This window comes from Uloborus diversus, chromosome 2 (assembly GCF_026930045.1).
Source record: "Uloborus diversus isolate 005 chromosome 2, Udiv.v.3.1, whole genome shotgun sequence".
NCBI lineage: Eukaryota > Metazoa > Arthropoda > Arachnida > Araneae > Uloboridae > Uloborus > Uloborus diversus.
In genome coordinates, this window is record NC_072732.1 from 221482245 (window position 1) to 221499251 (window position 17007).

Genomic DNA, 17007 nt, shown 5'->3' on the forward strand with positions numbered 1-17007 from the left:
CATTCACAAATGACCATAAAACATTGTATTTAGGTAAAATATGTGACCATAACTCAATTTTATAAAAAGTGTAGATACGGCTTTTAAGCTTAGGACGGCAGTATAGTTGTGGCAAATCTAACCTGGCAGTGTCGTGCTATAAGGCAGCGCTTCGGATTTGAGAAGTGTTCACAATGCTGACTGGGTAGATTTGTCCCAACTATAGCTACAATTAATTTTTCATCTTTTATTTCAGCAAAAATTCAACTTTTGTATTCCTCCCATCTCTATACCTAAGATAAAAGTTTAAAAAAAAAATGATATAAAACAGAATACATGTTCAATTTTTGAAAAAAAAAGATTGTTAATCATGTTGAGTACACGACCTCACCTATTTAGGAGTATCCTATAACAAAAATACTCCTTGTTGACGAGCTAAAACAGTCTGGCAAAAAAAAAAAAGAAAGAAAGAAAGAAAAAAACTTGATCTTAAACACTTTTATTATAATTTCACTTCTTTTCTCTCATATGTACATGAAAGGAGCGAGTCGGTCGCCAGTGGGGGCAGAGATCTGCCGATATAAAGATTGCACATAGGGAATGTGGTTTTATTTTTACTAGACAAACATTCATCACCTGACGTTGCTCGTGGATTCGGATATCTGTCCAGCGTGTTTCGCGCAGTATGGATGAGTCAGTGTAGAGTCGCAGTGTCTCGCGAAGGCCGGCTCCACGAAGGAATGCTTGCAGATGGCACACACTCTGCAGAAAGAAGAAAAAATCCATCACATTCGGTTAGTTCCTTTTATTAGGGGAACTAGGGGCAAACTGAAATAGTGAAATATTTACTCTGCTTTTAGCTCCACCTATCTGGCTTTATTTTAACTATGTAGTACCGTATGTAGTCTGTTCCAGTCAGGTAAAAAATATCGCCAAAGATTAAAGTATTTGGTAATATAGGCAGTTTTTAAAAGTAGTATGCATATTGTAATATTTTGTTGTAAGTCAAAAAATATTTTTGTTACTATAAAATGATAAAGTTCTTGTTATTAACATTTTAAATATTAACTGAGACCTACTAATATTCAATGCAGTATTAATTTAGTTAATACTAGCTGCATTGCCCGGCTTTGCCGGGTCCACCTTGAAAATAAAAATTGTATCAAGTGACGTATATGCAACAATCAGGCGTAAAAAAAAAATTTAAAAAAAAACATCATGATTTCCTTTCCAAACAATGACGACAGATATTAAAATACTTTTAAGAAATTAAATCCAGAAAGATGGATCTAAAATGGGTCACCATGGAAACAGAAAATAAAATATGTTAAAAGGAATTAAAATGCGAGAGAATGGTTCACAATTTGAATGGAATCGAGATTTCTGAAACTTGATTTAAAAAGGCTTGTAACTTTTTTTCCCTTCGAGATAAAAGCTTATTTTTTCGACCCTAGGTCGAGTTAGATCTGGAGTAAAACAGGTCGCTTTTTCCAATGACGTCAAAAAGAAAGCTGTGGGACAATTCCTTCACTTTTTATTGATTTATTTAATGAAGAAAGTAGTGCCTAAATTTCAGCTAAGACTAAAAAAATTCGAGCTGAAAACGTAAATAACTCCCGCCGTAATAAAGGTACGAGCATTGAAACAAATTGAGTAGAATGCGGAAAATTCTACCCTTTCTAACGATATGTAATATTAATATGTGCAAGTAATTTTTCACCCCCATATTTGAAAATTTATGTGAAATTGGATGTAAATTGGAATAAAAAAAGAACTATTCATCGAATTTTATTCGAACTGGTCTGCAAACCTTTCCAGGACTTAAAGGAACAAACTGAAAATTTCAGCGCAATCGGCCGGGTAGTTCTCGAGTTTTGCGAGTTCAAACACACAGACGCTTTTTGGGGACTTCATTTTATACTATGTAGAGATTAAGCCTATTTGTATTTTAAATAAATTGGGGCAGTGAGAAGCAAAGGGATGCAAGTGGACATTTTCAAGTTTTGAGTAAAACACTTTTAAAGATAAAGTCCTAGGTAGACTTTCATTGAAAACTTTTTCTAAATCTCACAGTATAGCAGCACATATCAGGGTTACTAGTACTATCTCTTGCCCTAAGACAAAGGAGAGGTTCACCTACCATTTGTACATTCATTCACTTATGTTCTTATTCATGCATTCTTTTACTCGCTCATTTTTCTTCATATATTAGTTGATTTATTAATTTAATTATTCGTTTATGGTTCCATTATTTTTTCATTTATTCATTCCACCTTTTATTTACTGATTCTTTTGACCAAAAATATGTTTATAATCGAATAGAAAATATTTCATTAGAAAAATATTTTATTTTTCACTTTGCCCTATGAAAAAAAAATGAAAATTTTCCACTCTTTTTTTGAAGACTCAAATTTACTGCCAAAAACGAAACATACTGTTTCAACGCAAGTTTTATTATAAAATACAATTTTCTTTCTTTGTTTACTGTAATTTTCAAAACAAATTTCCGATTTGTTCATTTTGAAAAAAAAACTCGGTCGTCTTAACCATTTCACTTTGCCAAACATTCCCCTACAACTACAAGATACACAACTTTCATATCTAACCTGTTCATATTATGGAGCTTAAAAAATCTTTGAAACAGGTAATAACTTCTTTCAAAAATTACTTTTTTTAGCAATGAAAAAATGAGGATGGTTAGAAACTTCAAATACTTTTCTACCAAGAAGGAATAAGTGACATCATAATATGTCTTAGTTTCTTTTTTTTGGTTCTTGATGAGGCGGCATGCACTATTACTCTTTATAAGTTAAAAAGTAACTAGTTACAAAGCAAATTTTTTGAGATAGAATTATTTAGTGTAACTGTGGTTTTTTTTTAAAAAATGGTGCGGTACATTGTTTGTTTTTATATAACATTAAAACTAGCCATTTCTAAATTCATTCAAATATTTTTCCAAAAACCTATTTTAGTTTATTTAAATCATGGAAGACCAAATCTTCTCTTGCTTCTTTAGTTTAACAATAATAATTTTTCAAAAGAGAGAACTTCTTGCAACAAATGTCATTAAAAGTAAAAACAACATAAAACAGAAAGTAATTAATACAGTGAAACACCGTTTATGTTTCTCTTTTATACATTTTTTTTATTGCTCCCTGCAAAGTCTAACACACGTTAACCTATACCTATTATATGTTTTTTCATTTGTATGTTTTTTCATACAGTCCCTTCAAAAATGTATAAACGGTGCTTCTCTGTATATTCGTTAGGGAGATTGTATTTTCTACAAGCCTGCCCTTGTTCTATATGGTACTATAGAATTAAGGGGAAAAAACCCCTAGGTGATTTGATTAATATTTAAGGATCACGAGGATTCAATATTGAAAGATGCTGATTTAGCTCTGAAAAAGTGGAATTTTTACTGACATAACTTAGTACAGAATGTTATGTACAACATTTTCTTTTTGTTTATTAAGATTTAATAACATAATTGGCCAGTGTCACCTTCATGGGCATTGAAAATTTTCCCCACAAAAATAGAACTGATACAAGGTGCTCAAGACATCTCTTAATAGTTTTAGTAAATTGAAGTCATAAATTGATTTGCTTCTAAGTGACCTCTAATAAGTGAACTGTTACAAAAGAGCAATAAAAGTTTAAAACTTTCAATTTGTGGCGACTTCTCATTTTCCAATTCATCCAAATTTTGGTTTGGCAATTAACCTTTACTTGGCAGCAATGTGGAGACAAAAAGTTTAAATTTTTTTTCATACCATTTTAGACCACCTTAATACTCATGTTATAAAAGTTTTATACAGTAAGGGAAAAATAATTTTTATGCAGGGCTTTTGGTGGAGGCTTACATTCTTTGAATTTTCTCACTAAACTAAAGAAAAACTTTTTACCACATTTTTTGACTATTTTGTGATTTTGAGTTTCCAGAAAGTTCCTGGCATGATGAGCAATGTCAGGTAGTGGTACTTAGAAAAAGGGTAATTCAATTTTGAAAATGTTTCAAAATTGAAAAACTGCTGAAGATTATCACCCATGATACAGAACTGTTTAGTGGAATGGAAAACAGTTGTACAATAAGAAATGCAACGACTGTTTCAAATTTCAAGAGCCATTTCATGTTGAACGGGACATTTTTCAGTATATTTTGTTTCATAAATACAAATAAAACAAGCTAGAAATTTTATTTTTGATAGAAACAGTAAGGATTTGTCGTAATAATTCTGTAGAACGTTAAACTTATCATTTTTAAATAAAATAATCGATGAATATGCAATAAAATGCCTTTGACGGAGTGGGCTTGTATGGGTCCCATTCTGTAGTTTATATATATATATATATATATATATATATATATATATATATATATATATATGAGTGGCGAATTCAGGATTTTGTTCTGGAGTGGCTGAGGTCATTAAAATTGCATATCTCCTTGATATCACCAAAATTCATTAATGTAAACTAACGCGTTTTTTAAAAACTATATTTTCATCGTTTGTCTATCTAAGGGTGTTATTCGGTAATGAAATTTTCTGAATCACCCTTGAAATAATCTAAAATTTAGTATTCAAAGGTAAAATTTAACTATCAGTGTATATAAAAAAAGCGTGCATTTTAGATACCATTGCTAAACAATTTAAAGGCAAAATTTTCATTTTTTTGTTGAGGATACAAAAAAAAAAGCGCATGGCAGTTGCAGGTGGTGTAAACCAAATAGAAAAAAGAAAAACCGTAATTTATGGTTAAAAACAGCTAAAAAAGAAAAAAATTTCAAGAATTGATAGATATTTTAAATAAAAAGGCTGAAGAAAATACAAATTTATTTCTGGTCTGAGCTCTGGGGATGGCTGCAGCCTCATAGCCTCCCCCCTGGATTCGCCACTGATATCTATAAAGTGCATGTCGCTCAATTGTCTTCTTCAAACTGACTCACTTTTGATGTTCTACAGAGTTCTTACGACAAATCTTTACTGTTGCTATCAATATATATATATATATATATATATATATATATATATATATATATATATATATATATATATATATATATAGCTTTTATTATTCGTATTTATAAAACAAAATTTTGTGACAAAACTACCCAAAATGTCTGGTTCAGTCACATGGAACGGCCCACAATTACCTGTCTTCTGTGAGAAGGACGTGAGTGCTCTCGATGTGTATCTTGGCAAACTTGACGTGCAAGTTTTCTCCCCGCGAGAGGGCGCTGCGTAACCTGCAGCGTCGCCGCCTGTGGAGAGAGGAACGCAAGGAACGAGTGAGGAATTGGTCCAGAATGGCCACTGACCAGTGGGATGGGATCAGCTGCAATACCTGCAGACATTCAGATTCACATCATTGTACTTGCGGGAGTTCAATCATTATACACAGTTTAAATGAAGAGTTAAAAAAAAGGAGCAAATATTATTTGTAGATGGTTGTTTGAGGAATTCAAAAAAGGGAAGGGCTGGCTGTAGAATAGTCAACAATAACGCATAAAAATGAAATCCAATGTAATTATTAGCAGCAACAATAGGTAAGTAACCTTTAATAAATTAATAAACTTTTTTTTTTAACCTTGGCCAGACCGATGCATAACTGCCACTAGTCTTTGTCAGGCAGCCTAATATAGTTCAAAAAAACACTTAAACTCTTGAAATCATTTACAGTATTTTCAACTACTATGTCATGAAGTCTAGGACAGGTTTTAAGTGGTCACCAGATATGTCTGAATTCTTTGAGCATCGTGGGCAACTTGGAGAATCTGCCAGTCCAACTTCATGTAGATGATTTCTTTGAATAGGATTATCTAATAAGCAATCCCCCGATTTTTTCCTTTACTAGGTTGGAAACCATTGAATCCGCCCTAGTTTCTTATGACATGGTAGCAAACAGAAAAGGGATCTGTAAAATAATAAATAACAACATCAAATAGCACAAATTGCAGATTACTGCAGACACGTGTTTTGGCGGAACAGAAATGCCTTTTTCAATGCAAAAGAAATGAACTAATGGATGAAAAGACATATGGCAAAAGATGTTGGATGCCTTTTCATTCATGAGCTCATTTCTCTTGTATTGAAAAAGGCATTCCTTGTAACGCTGAAACACTTGATTGCAGTAATCTGAAATTTCTGCAATATGACCTTGTTATTTATTAGTTTACTTTTTATGCACAAAGGTATTTATTCAACTTAGAAGAATCAGGTTATGGAAGGTTAGATCCACACTCAATAACAGGGCATATTTTAATGGGATTTTTTTGGGCAATTGCCCACACAGAGAAATAAAATTGGCCCCACAGTCAAATAAAATTGCCTGCCTACATTTTCCTAAAATTTTCCATTGGTTATGTGTTTCTATATATTTTTTATTTTTCTGTAAGGATGGAATGGAAGCGTGACCCCTAATTGTTCCCACAAGCAAAAGTTTTTAAATAAATAAAACTATTAAACAACGAAGTCTCGCGCTCCACAACTCATAGATGTCAGCACGTAACATGTAAACAGAGTTTTGTGGATTGCCGTCACGTCACGTAATCTTCCGCAGCCATTTTTTTTTTAGGTGAAACCGGCCCCCATGTGTCCTGTACAAAGCTTGTACTGCGTAGTCATTTGAAGCATTCGTTTTTACGCTCTCTATTATATTATGTGTTGCAGTTGCATTCGATCGAGTATGCAAGTATGAGTGCTAAAAGAAAATCACAGCAGCAAATTTCTATTAAAGATGCATTTTTTGGTGAACCTAAGAAAAAGAAACTAGATTCAAATGGTTCTGATGGTTGTATTATAATGAATGAAATTAAAAATTCAAAAACTCAGTGACTGTTTGAACTATTTTAAATGCTGAGTCACAGCGTTTATGTTCTTTACACTCTTTTCCTATCGAACAAAATGAGCATTAGCAATAATTTCCCTAATTCCAATTTTCATACCCCAACTCTTTTTAGACGACTATTCAACTAACATAAACTGCATATTTACAATCCCTCCCCTTCCGAGGAAGTTGGAGTTGTCCACACAGTCAAATTTCCTTAAAATATGCCCTGCTCAACAAGGGTATCAGCAAACTGGTACCCACAACTTTGCAGTGACTAGGGCTCCACTGCAGCGTAACTTTACGCCCTCCATCTATCACTAAATCAATCAATAGCTTGCATTCCAGAACAACTCTATTGTTAGAAGGTTTAATCAAAGAAAAAGTCCAAATAGTTGCCCCCGGGCCAATGAAAATTACGATATTCTGCTCTTTGCTTTAGGAACTTCTATCAGAGCCCTGTGCACAGCTGCAAATTCCCCATCAAAATTTGTTTAACACAGTTAGGTCCTTCAAATCCCACAGCTTGGGACTGTGAACTAGTGCCAAAAATTGAATGCTTAGTTGTTGAGCAAGGATTAGCAATGCAAGATAATACTAGTTGAGAAAATGAAAAGACTTTATTAGTATGAATGGCTCGAAGTTAAATTAAAGTTTAGACAGTGCTTCTAACAACTTTTCTTATAGCTGATAAAAATGCGCATATGTAAAGACCCTGCAGAAACGTTTTTTTGGCAGTCTTTCATGTACATAGAAGCTCACTTTTTTCCAATGAAAAAGCTTGTGCCCTACAACACATATTTGCCATCTTTTGAAATTTTTGCGAATGTTTTTAAATGTTTACATTTCCCCTTTTTAGCACAAAAGGTACAAGGTATGTTTTAAATCTTATTATAGTTGTAGGCTTTACAAATAATAACATTTAAAACTAAAAATTGTGATTCTTAATAACATTAAAAAAAAAAAAGAACACACACTACCTTTGTTACATCGAATTCAGCTAACTCACTGTTAAGTAGCTGGATAGCAGCTGGCAGCATTTCTTCTCTTTTCTGTTCTCTATAAAAGGAGAATAAGAATACAAAAAGTAAACATGAGTTTACAAATTATTTAAAAAAAAACAGTAATAAAGCAAAAATGTCAAGTTTCTTCAGTCAAAAAAAGTATAAAAAAAAGTATTGCAAAATTAACCAATGTTTCTTCAATTGGTACATTATAATAGTCTGGTGCTGCATCTGGTGTACACAAAATTAAATAAAAATACACCCAACATAACAAATAGATTATTTTAAACTCTTTGAAGCAATTTTTGAGGTCTTCAACCAGGAAATATCACAGGCAGGAGAAATCTCATCTCGATTTTACGGGAGGAGGAAGGGCTTAGGGCATAAAAAGCATTTATTTGCATAAATAAATTTATTTAAGCATGAATATGTCAGTAATTTAATAAATGATTGAATAAGTAAACAAAAAATGAATGATATCGCTTTGTTGTGCTTTCACTTGACTAATTGTACAAAGCATTGAAAATAAAAATCAGCTTGATGTTAAAGAAAAAAGCACCAAATATTAGTAGGTCTCAATCAATATTTAAAATGTTAACAACAAGAACTTGATTGTTTTATAATCCCAAATATAATTTTTAACTTACAACAAAATATTACATTATGAATCTTTCCGCCGCTAGAGGGCGCTAGAGTTGCTGGGGAGTGTTTTTGCTGCTCCTGAGATAAGTGATTTTTTACTGTAATTGTTTATTTTACTACTTTAGTTTCAGTATTTTTATTGTATTTTATCATATAATTAAGTATTCTTGTGCTTTTAAGTCTTATTTTTGATTTACTTGCTTTTTTAAAGTGTTTTTCTATTCTGTGTAGCTAAGCCTAAATTGTGCTGATTTCTTGTTAAGCCTGAGTGCTCTGTTTAGGGTGTAACTTGTTTATTTTAATTTACTGCTTGTCTTAGGATTTAGTAATATTTGTATCTTTTACTTCCAATGCTTTCTAATTCTAATAATTAGCATTATTTCTCCAATTTTGTATTTTTGTATTGACTTTTTAAGTGTACCATTTTGAGCTAGAATGGGAGTCATATGCATAATGAAGGAGGTTAAAAGTGGTAAAGGGGACAAGTGGATTTCTTGTGACCTATGTCAGATGTTCTGCTTGTTTAAGGGGAAGGATGAGTCTTAGAAGGATTTCATTTGCACAAATTGTGTTGAACTCTCAGAAATCAGAGTTAGGAAGCTTACTTTGGAGGGTGAGTTAGCATTAGGCTGTAGGCGTGTAGATGGGGTAAACACTCCAGAGGGAAAGGGGGAAGTTAGCAAAAAGGAGGTTGGCATTAGCTGTGTGTTAGATAGTGGTAATATTCCAGAATTAAAGGAGGAAGTTAGTAAAAAGGATGTGGGAATTAGCTGTGTGTTAGATAGTGGGAAAATTCCAGAGGTAAAAGGGAAAATTATTGCTGAGGCGACTGACTGGGAAACAAAGGGTATAATTTTGGGAGATTCAATGGTGCGTGAGGTGGGAAACTCAATAGGCAGAGTTAGACGTAAGGTGGCTAGATGTTGTTTTGCCAGGGGCTCAGGTGAGAGAAGTAAATAGGGTTGCTGAAAAGAAGGGGGTATTTAATAAAGAGGATGTAGTTACTTTGTGGATGGGAACTAACGATGTAGGCCATAGTAACAACGATGAGTTTACAAAGAAATGGGATTCCCTGTTGGACAAAGCAACCAACTGTTCGGCAAATGTCCAAGTGGTTGGTTTGCTTCATAGGTATGGAGTGCATAGGAGTTGGTTAAACCAACGGGCTTGGTGTACGAACCTGTTACTCAAAGAAATTTGCGTTAAGCGTAGTATCAGGTTTATTGATGTATGGAGTAAATGTAAACGAGATTGGATTGCTAGGGATGGCCTGCATCTGAGCTCTACAGGGGTCAAAATGGTTAGTGGTTTGGTTTTAGAGGCTTCAGAATCAAAAAACTAAGTTGGAATGGGGGGCATGGGTTAAGGAGCAGAATTCGAAAGGGTACTAACTATTGGGATTTGAGTAGAAACGGAAATAGGGTGGCTAATAAGAGAAAAGATTTTTAACAGTTGGGATTCAAACAATCGTGCAGCAATAAATAAAAGTAAGATGGGCTTACTTAAGGTTTTTTATACAAATGCTCGTAGTACTAGGAACAAGATGGAAGAATTGAAAAGCATAATTATAGACGAGAGGTTGGATATTATTGGAGTTACCGAGACATGGGCTACCGAAAGTGATGATGATTTATTATCTATTGCTGGGTATAATTTGTTTAGACAAGATAGAGTAGGTAAAAGAGGTGGTGGGGTTTTATTTTATGTCAGAGACACTTTAATTTGCAATGAATTGGTAATTAATGATAAACCTAATGAGATTGATATGATTTGGCTGGAGTTGATTAGTAATAAGGGCAAAAAACTACGTTTAGGGAATATTTATAGGCCGCCCAACTTAAGCCAGGGTCAAGACGAACAGATGTTTAATATTATTAGTGACATTTCTAGCAAGGGGTCAGTAATCATAATGGGAGATTTTAATTTTCCAGGAATTGATTGGAATAATTTTTACCATAGTAATAGCAGAGAAGAGGAATTTTTGAAAGTAATTGGCGACTGTTTCTTAGATCAAATTGTAACTCAGGGTACTCGACAGAACGCGATTTTGGATCTAGTTTTCTGCGACATGGAAGGCTCTGTTCAGGGGTTATGTGTAGGGGAACACATTGGAGATAATGACCACAACAGTATTAGGTTTGGGATTAAATTTGATATGCACAAAGTAGAGAATTTTAGGTTTGTGCCCAATTTCAGAAATACTGACTTTGTGGCACTTCGGCAGAGTTTGAAAGCAGTTTTTCTTCTGGATTGGACACTAGCGATGTGAATCTTCAGTGGGCAGAGTTTAAGGAAAATCTAGCGAATACGGTTAGGGATCATGTTCCTTTTAGGAGAAAAGGTGTCAACACTAAAATTTGGAGAATGTGGTTCTCCAGGGAAACTAAAGACGCTCTAAATTACAAGCAAGCTGCTTTTCATAGGTTTAGAGAAACAGGTCACAGTGCAGATAGGCTCCAATATTGTAAGGCAAGGCGTAAATTTAAGTATTTGGTATGAATTCAGAAGAGAGAGTTGGAGCAAAGACTGGCAGATAACATAAACAGGAATCCCAAGAGGTTTCTTGCATACGCTAATTCGGGGAAAGTTCGAAATAGTCATATTGGGCCACTGGTTGATGAGCACGGAATTTTGATTCAGGACGATATTGCTAATGTTCTCAATAACTTTTTTTCGAGTGTTTTTAACTGTATCTCAACAGTTGACACCAACAAGACACAAGCTATAGTACAGCTTGAGGACTTTGTATTTTCCAGGGATGACGTTTTACTTCATTTGAAAAAAATTAAAGAGACTAAGGCTCCGGGGCCAGATAATATTTATCCGAAAATTTTAGTTGAATGTACAGAGGAATTAGCAGATGTAATCGCAAACATTTTCAATGCTTCTTATAATTCGGGGACAGTGCCAGAGGACTGGAAGCTGGCTAACATTACACCGCTCTTCAAGAAAGGGTCTAAAGGGAGTGCGGGAAATTATAGACCTGTGAGTCTAACTTCGGTGGTTTGCAAAATTTTTGAAACATTGATGAAAATTAAGATAGTAAATTTTCTAGAGACTAATAATCTATTGACTAGTTTTCAGTGCGGTTTCAGGAAAGGTAAATCTTGTGCAACTAATTTATTACATTTCTATGACAAAGTTACCATGGCTTTGGACAATAAGAAGCCTGTAGATTAGGGTGGAACGAAAAAAAAAGTTTTTGATTTTCAATTTGCCGTAGTGCAGAAAAGTTGCCTTTTCATGCAAACAAGATGTAAAAAAATATGAAAAATATTGAAGCACGTCTTGAGGTGCCGCAAAGAGATTCAAGTTTTGCAAAATTGCAATTTTTGCTCCATTTTAAATTTTTTAAAAAAAATTTCAAATTTATCTTTATGCTTCAAATGCTGTCGAAAAGCAATTTTTATGCTCAACAGTGTTATGTACAGAATATCAAACGCCATTAGCGAAGATATCTGACGTATTCTAGTACTGTCTAACACTAAGCAGAGTGAATATTACACATTACAAGGAAAGATACTTCTGCTATAAAAAGCTTTTATTTAAAAGTCTAAAATAGTTGGTAAGTTAAAGAAATTACAATGTACGTTGCAAAACAGGATGGATGAACATTTAACTTCATACCTGTAAGGTGAATATTCTATATAATACACCCATTCGGACATGAGGAAAAGAAAGCACCATGTTACAAGATAGCCACACACCAAATACCACACAAACCCTCTGTGATCTTACTTCTTATATCCCACAGAAAAAACACAGTTGATGTCTACTCATGGCGCCATCTACCGGACAGTGAGACAAACAATGAGAAAATTGATACGTATATATTTATGATGACAATAGAGGGTTGTTTAAATGGCAAGACCAATTATGTCTGAATATATTATACAACATGGCCTCCCCTCTTGACACTTTAAAAAAACTATTCATACTATTCATAAGCTTATACAACTGTTTCGAACAATCCAACCCTGATTACATTTAATACAGATATATGAAAGATAAAAACTTAACATAATATATAACAATTATGATAACATATAAATATAACAATACTAAAATTATATATATATTTTTTTTACTGTAAATAATTATAACTGGTTAATCCTGCTAACCATATAAAAATAAGTTACCAACAACTTGTATAACACTAAACTCCAAATACTACCATGGAAAAAATCCAAGTAACATCAAGATAAACATATGAAATATCCAGGGCTCCCAACACATTTTAGCTTCAGAAAAGGGTAAAAGAGGACCATTTTCAATCAAAAAGGGGACTAAAGAGGACCAATTAGGATCAAAAGAGGACCTTGGGAGGACCACTCATAGTTAAACCCAGGGAAGAACCAAAAGGCAAATTAGATGCCAGCTACTAAATTCGTGAAGATAATTCATTAATTAACTATTAATAATGATACAATTCTTTTATCACCTGTGAAACTGATATTTTTATCCATTGAATAATATTATTTACAAATATTTGAAAAGGGGGGGGGGAGGCACTTAGTTCAGCACTTAAGGCAGCTTCTTTAGAACTAAATAGGCATAATGATACATTTTGACTTGAACCAGGGATGCTGGTAGTCTCACTGAAGGATAGATGAAGCTGCACTTTATCTTTAGTTAAAAATTGTTTTTATGTTTTTCGTCTTGTAATGCTTTATAATAGCGTTATCATACGCTTAACAAAAAACGTTATTATCTTGTTGTTTTTCTAATGTCTCTAATTTTGTTCCCATCTTCATCAGTTGCATCTAACTATTTGCTGAGAAATTTGCACTTCCTCATGACTCACACTGAAACCTAAAAAATATTGTTTTGATTTTCAACAAAGCTACAACTGAGTTTTAAATAAAATTATTTTATATTTGAATTTTAAATTAAATCTCTTATCATAGGGTTCATACCCTTTAGGGAGAAAAAAATTTAAGCACTTTTCAAGCGTAAAAAAAAAATATTTTTCAAGGTACTACCCTAAATTTGCACTATAAATATTTCATGCAGATTTCATTTAATGCTAACATATAAATAACAGAAAGTAATATAAAAAGTATAGGAAAACAAACTGTTTCTTCTACAAGAGACACTGATAAAAGAGTTACTGTATTGAAAGTTTTCCTAAAAATGTCTGAAATGCTTAATTACAATGAGAAGCAGATCACATGAGGCTTAGTTTCGCAATTTTCATATTTAAAGTATATTTTCCAGAATCATGAAACTTAGATTAAAAAAAAAACAAAAAAAAGAAAACCTCCATGATCGCAAGGCCATAAGTGCTTTCAACTTTTATGGGGGGGGGGGACTAATTCCCTTCTTTAACAGGCATCATGAAAATGAAATGATGTACATAAATTCAACTTTGTAAAATTTTATAGTTCAACTTTGTTTTAAATACAAACACAAAGTTAAAATGGTATGCACTCAATTGTTTACATTTAATATCCCCTCCCCCAAAACAAAAACAGTAATAACCGAAAATAAGCTAATAATAATTAAAATTAAGTTTGCGAAACTAGAAATTTGAATTTAAAAAACATAGTTATTTATATAAAAATTAAAACAAGTAAATCTAATGTAGCATGTCAAAACATCTTCAAATTGCCAATAATATAAAAATATTTCTTAGATGCAAAACGATTGAAAGCTCAGATAAGCAAAATTTCACAAACCAAGTTCAATTTTGGCATACTTCCCATAAAATAAATTTATTTATTTTCTACTAAATTAAACAAAACATGCAAATCTAAGGTAGCATTTGGGAAAATAACATTCGATCGGGCAAAATATTTCAATATTTTCATGATACAAAAAGATTGAAATTTCAAACACTAAACCTCATTTTTCACGAAGTCCGAGTAAGTTCAATGTTGCCATGGTTTCCAAAATAATTACTTCGTTAATTATTAAAATTAAACGAAAAATAAGCTAATTTAAAGTAGTATATGTCAAAATAACTTTCTATTGTCATAAACATCAAAATATTTACAAGATGCAAAAGGATTGAAATTGCAAACGCGAGAATCAGTTTTATGCGAACTCCGAGTAAGTTCAATGTTGTCATGCTTTCCTAACTAATTCCTTCGTTAATATTGAAATTAAACGAAAAATAAGCTAATCTAAAGTAGTATATGTCAAAATAACTTCCTGCTGTCAAAAACATCAAAATATTTACAAGATGCAAAAGGATTGAAATTTCAAACGCGAGAAGCAGTTTTCCGCGAAGTCCGAGTAAGTTTAATGTTGTCATGGTTTCTAAACTAATTCCTTCGTTAATTATTGAAATTAAACGAAAAATAAGCTAATCTAAGGTAGAACATGTCAAAATAACTTCCGATTGTAAAAAACATCAAAATATTTACCAGATGCAAAAGGATTGAAACCTCAAACACGAAAGCAATTTTTCGCGATACTGCATATCGAACCTATGTTCAGAAAATTGCACTGATGAAATATTTTTAAAAGAATTACAAGCAATCTAAAGTATGCTTTAGATTGCTTGTAATGATTTTTGAAAGAATTCAAGCAATAAAGAAACTTTTTTAAGGCTTTCAAGCACTCGGGAAATAAACTTTTTTTTTTCAGGAACTTTTCAAGGTTATTCAAGGGCGTAAAATTTACGAACATATGCGCCTGTAAAAAAACGGCGCATGCGCCATGAGATTACTTCCAAATTCATTTGCAAAAGGGGTGGTTCATAGCAGCGTTACTATTACAGTCAACGCGCGACAACTCTAAGTCCCAAGGGACCGACTAAAACGTTCCGAGTTATGGGAAGTTTCCACAACAGTCTCAAGAGTTTGGGATCCAATGAAAACTTTGAGATAAAGGAATATTCGAGTTATCGAGATCCGAGATCGGAAAGTTCATTCATTATTGCAAACGCGAGGCTGATATTCCGAGAAATATCGGTAGCACCCTGCTCAGCGATTCAACGTCATAACTCCTCCCCCAAACCTATTTTTTATAGATTTCCATGCTGCAGCGGTTGAAGGAGGAGTCAATCTGAAGCGAAATAATACGGGAAAGTCAGGTTAAGGCGCTGCGGCCGCGCGTATCTTTTAATGTAATGGAAAATTTTTAAAATCTGATTTTTAAGTAAAAACAATATAAAAGCGGACTAATCGGACCAAAATGTTAAAAAGCGGACTTAACCCTAAAAAACGGACTTTGGCGGGAAAAGCGGACCATTTGGGAGCCCTGAATATCTGAAACATTTTACAAAAATGTCTTCTTTCTGCAAAAATAGCATTTTTCTGAAAAAAGTTCATATAGACAAGTCCTAAAATAACTTATATAAGATCTGTAAATAGAAAGACTATTATGTTTCATAAAGGACAATCATGACCAAGACCTTTTTTTTTTCAATACTTAAATATTGCACTATGTTTAGCTACTTTTCCATGATAAGAGAATTCATGATATCCTGCGTTCAAACACATATACATGAAAAACATGACTTTCATTAATACTTCAAAAATTATTTTAATACATATTTAATTGTAAAGACACTAATGTATTTGTATAAACATATTGATACTATGACAATTTAAAAAAAAATTCAGAGCCAGCAATAATACTGTTAAACCGGGACCTAGTGACATTGCCAATTATCAAAATAGGGTCTTACAAAATTAAAAATAACATGCCCGCGCAAGGCCCTCATGTAACCCTGATACTTGGATAATCCACACCCAATGACTTTCTGGCATTTACAATAAAACACCCCTACGAAACGTTTCCCGAGGCTGCTCAAGCCAGAAGGAGTAGGCCAAACCAAGCACAGTTAAAACAATCAGGCGGGAAATTAAATTGGTTTACTAAGTATCAAACTGGATGAAAAAAGATTATGGATAATCAATTTAATACAAAATCAGGTATTAATGTATCAAAGTGAGATTCATATGTAATAAACACTTAAATATCAAAAAAAAAAAAACATTGTACTTCATGTCATTTCAAAAATATCACTCAAAAATTTGTTCAGGTCACCTTTGGTAAGAGGTTTGGTAAAAGCATCAGCAAGGATATTTTTACTTTTTACATATTTTATGCTGAAAATATCTTTAAAGAACAAATCACGAACAAAGAAAAGTTTGACATCTATATGCTTTGTACGATGGTTCTCTATGGGAGATTTAACAAAATCAATAGTGGCTAAATTGTCTACATACAAGCAAGATTGAACTTTACGGTCACTGATAACTTTTCTATCTATGCATTCATTTAATGTGCGATCAAACCATATTAGTTCTTTAACAGCATCAGCCATAGAGACAAATTCTGATTCCATTGTAGACAAGCAAATACTTTTTTGCTTAGAAGTACGCCACATTATAGGGGCTTTACCCAATAGTATAAGTTGTCCTCCCATTGATGTACGATCATCACGATTAGATGCAAAATCAGCATCACTGTATGTAATTATATGAATGTTTGTACAAGTCAAATTTAATTTCAGATTCTTAGTTAAATAAACATAACCTAATAATTTTGACAGACCTGACCAATGAACCATTCCAGGATTGTTCTGGAAATGGCTGAAAAC

General features: G+C 33.0%; 1 protein-coding gene across 1 annotated transcript in view; it reads right to left on the reverse strand.

The window, feature by feature from the left end:
• Nucleotides 1–482: 482 nt before the first annotated feature.
• Nucleotides 483–17007, reverse strand: part of LOC129217719 (transforming growth factor-beta receptor-associated protein 1-like) — a gene marked incomplete at its 5' end in the record, with an annotated part of 53126 nt that continues 36601 nt past the window's right edge. Inside the window, 3 exon segments of the mRNA XM_054852054.1 lie at nucleotides 483–741; nucleotides 5135–5325; nucleotides 7788–7866. Coding sequence (XP_054708029.1) covers nucleotides 612–741; nucleotides 5135–5325; nucleotides 7788–7866 — 400 coding nt within the window.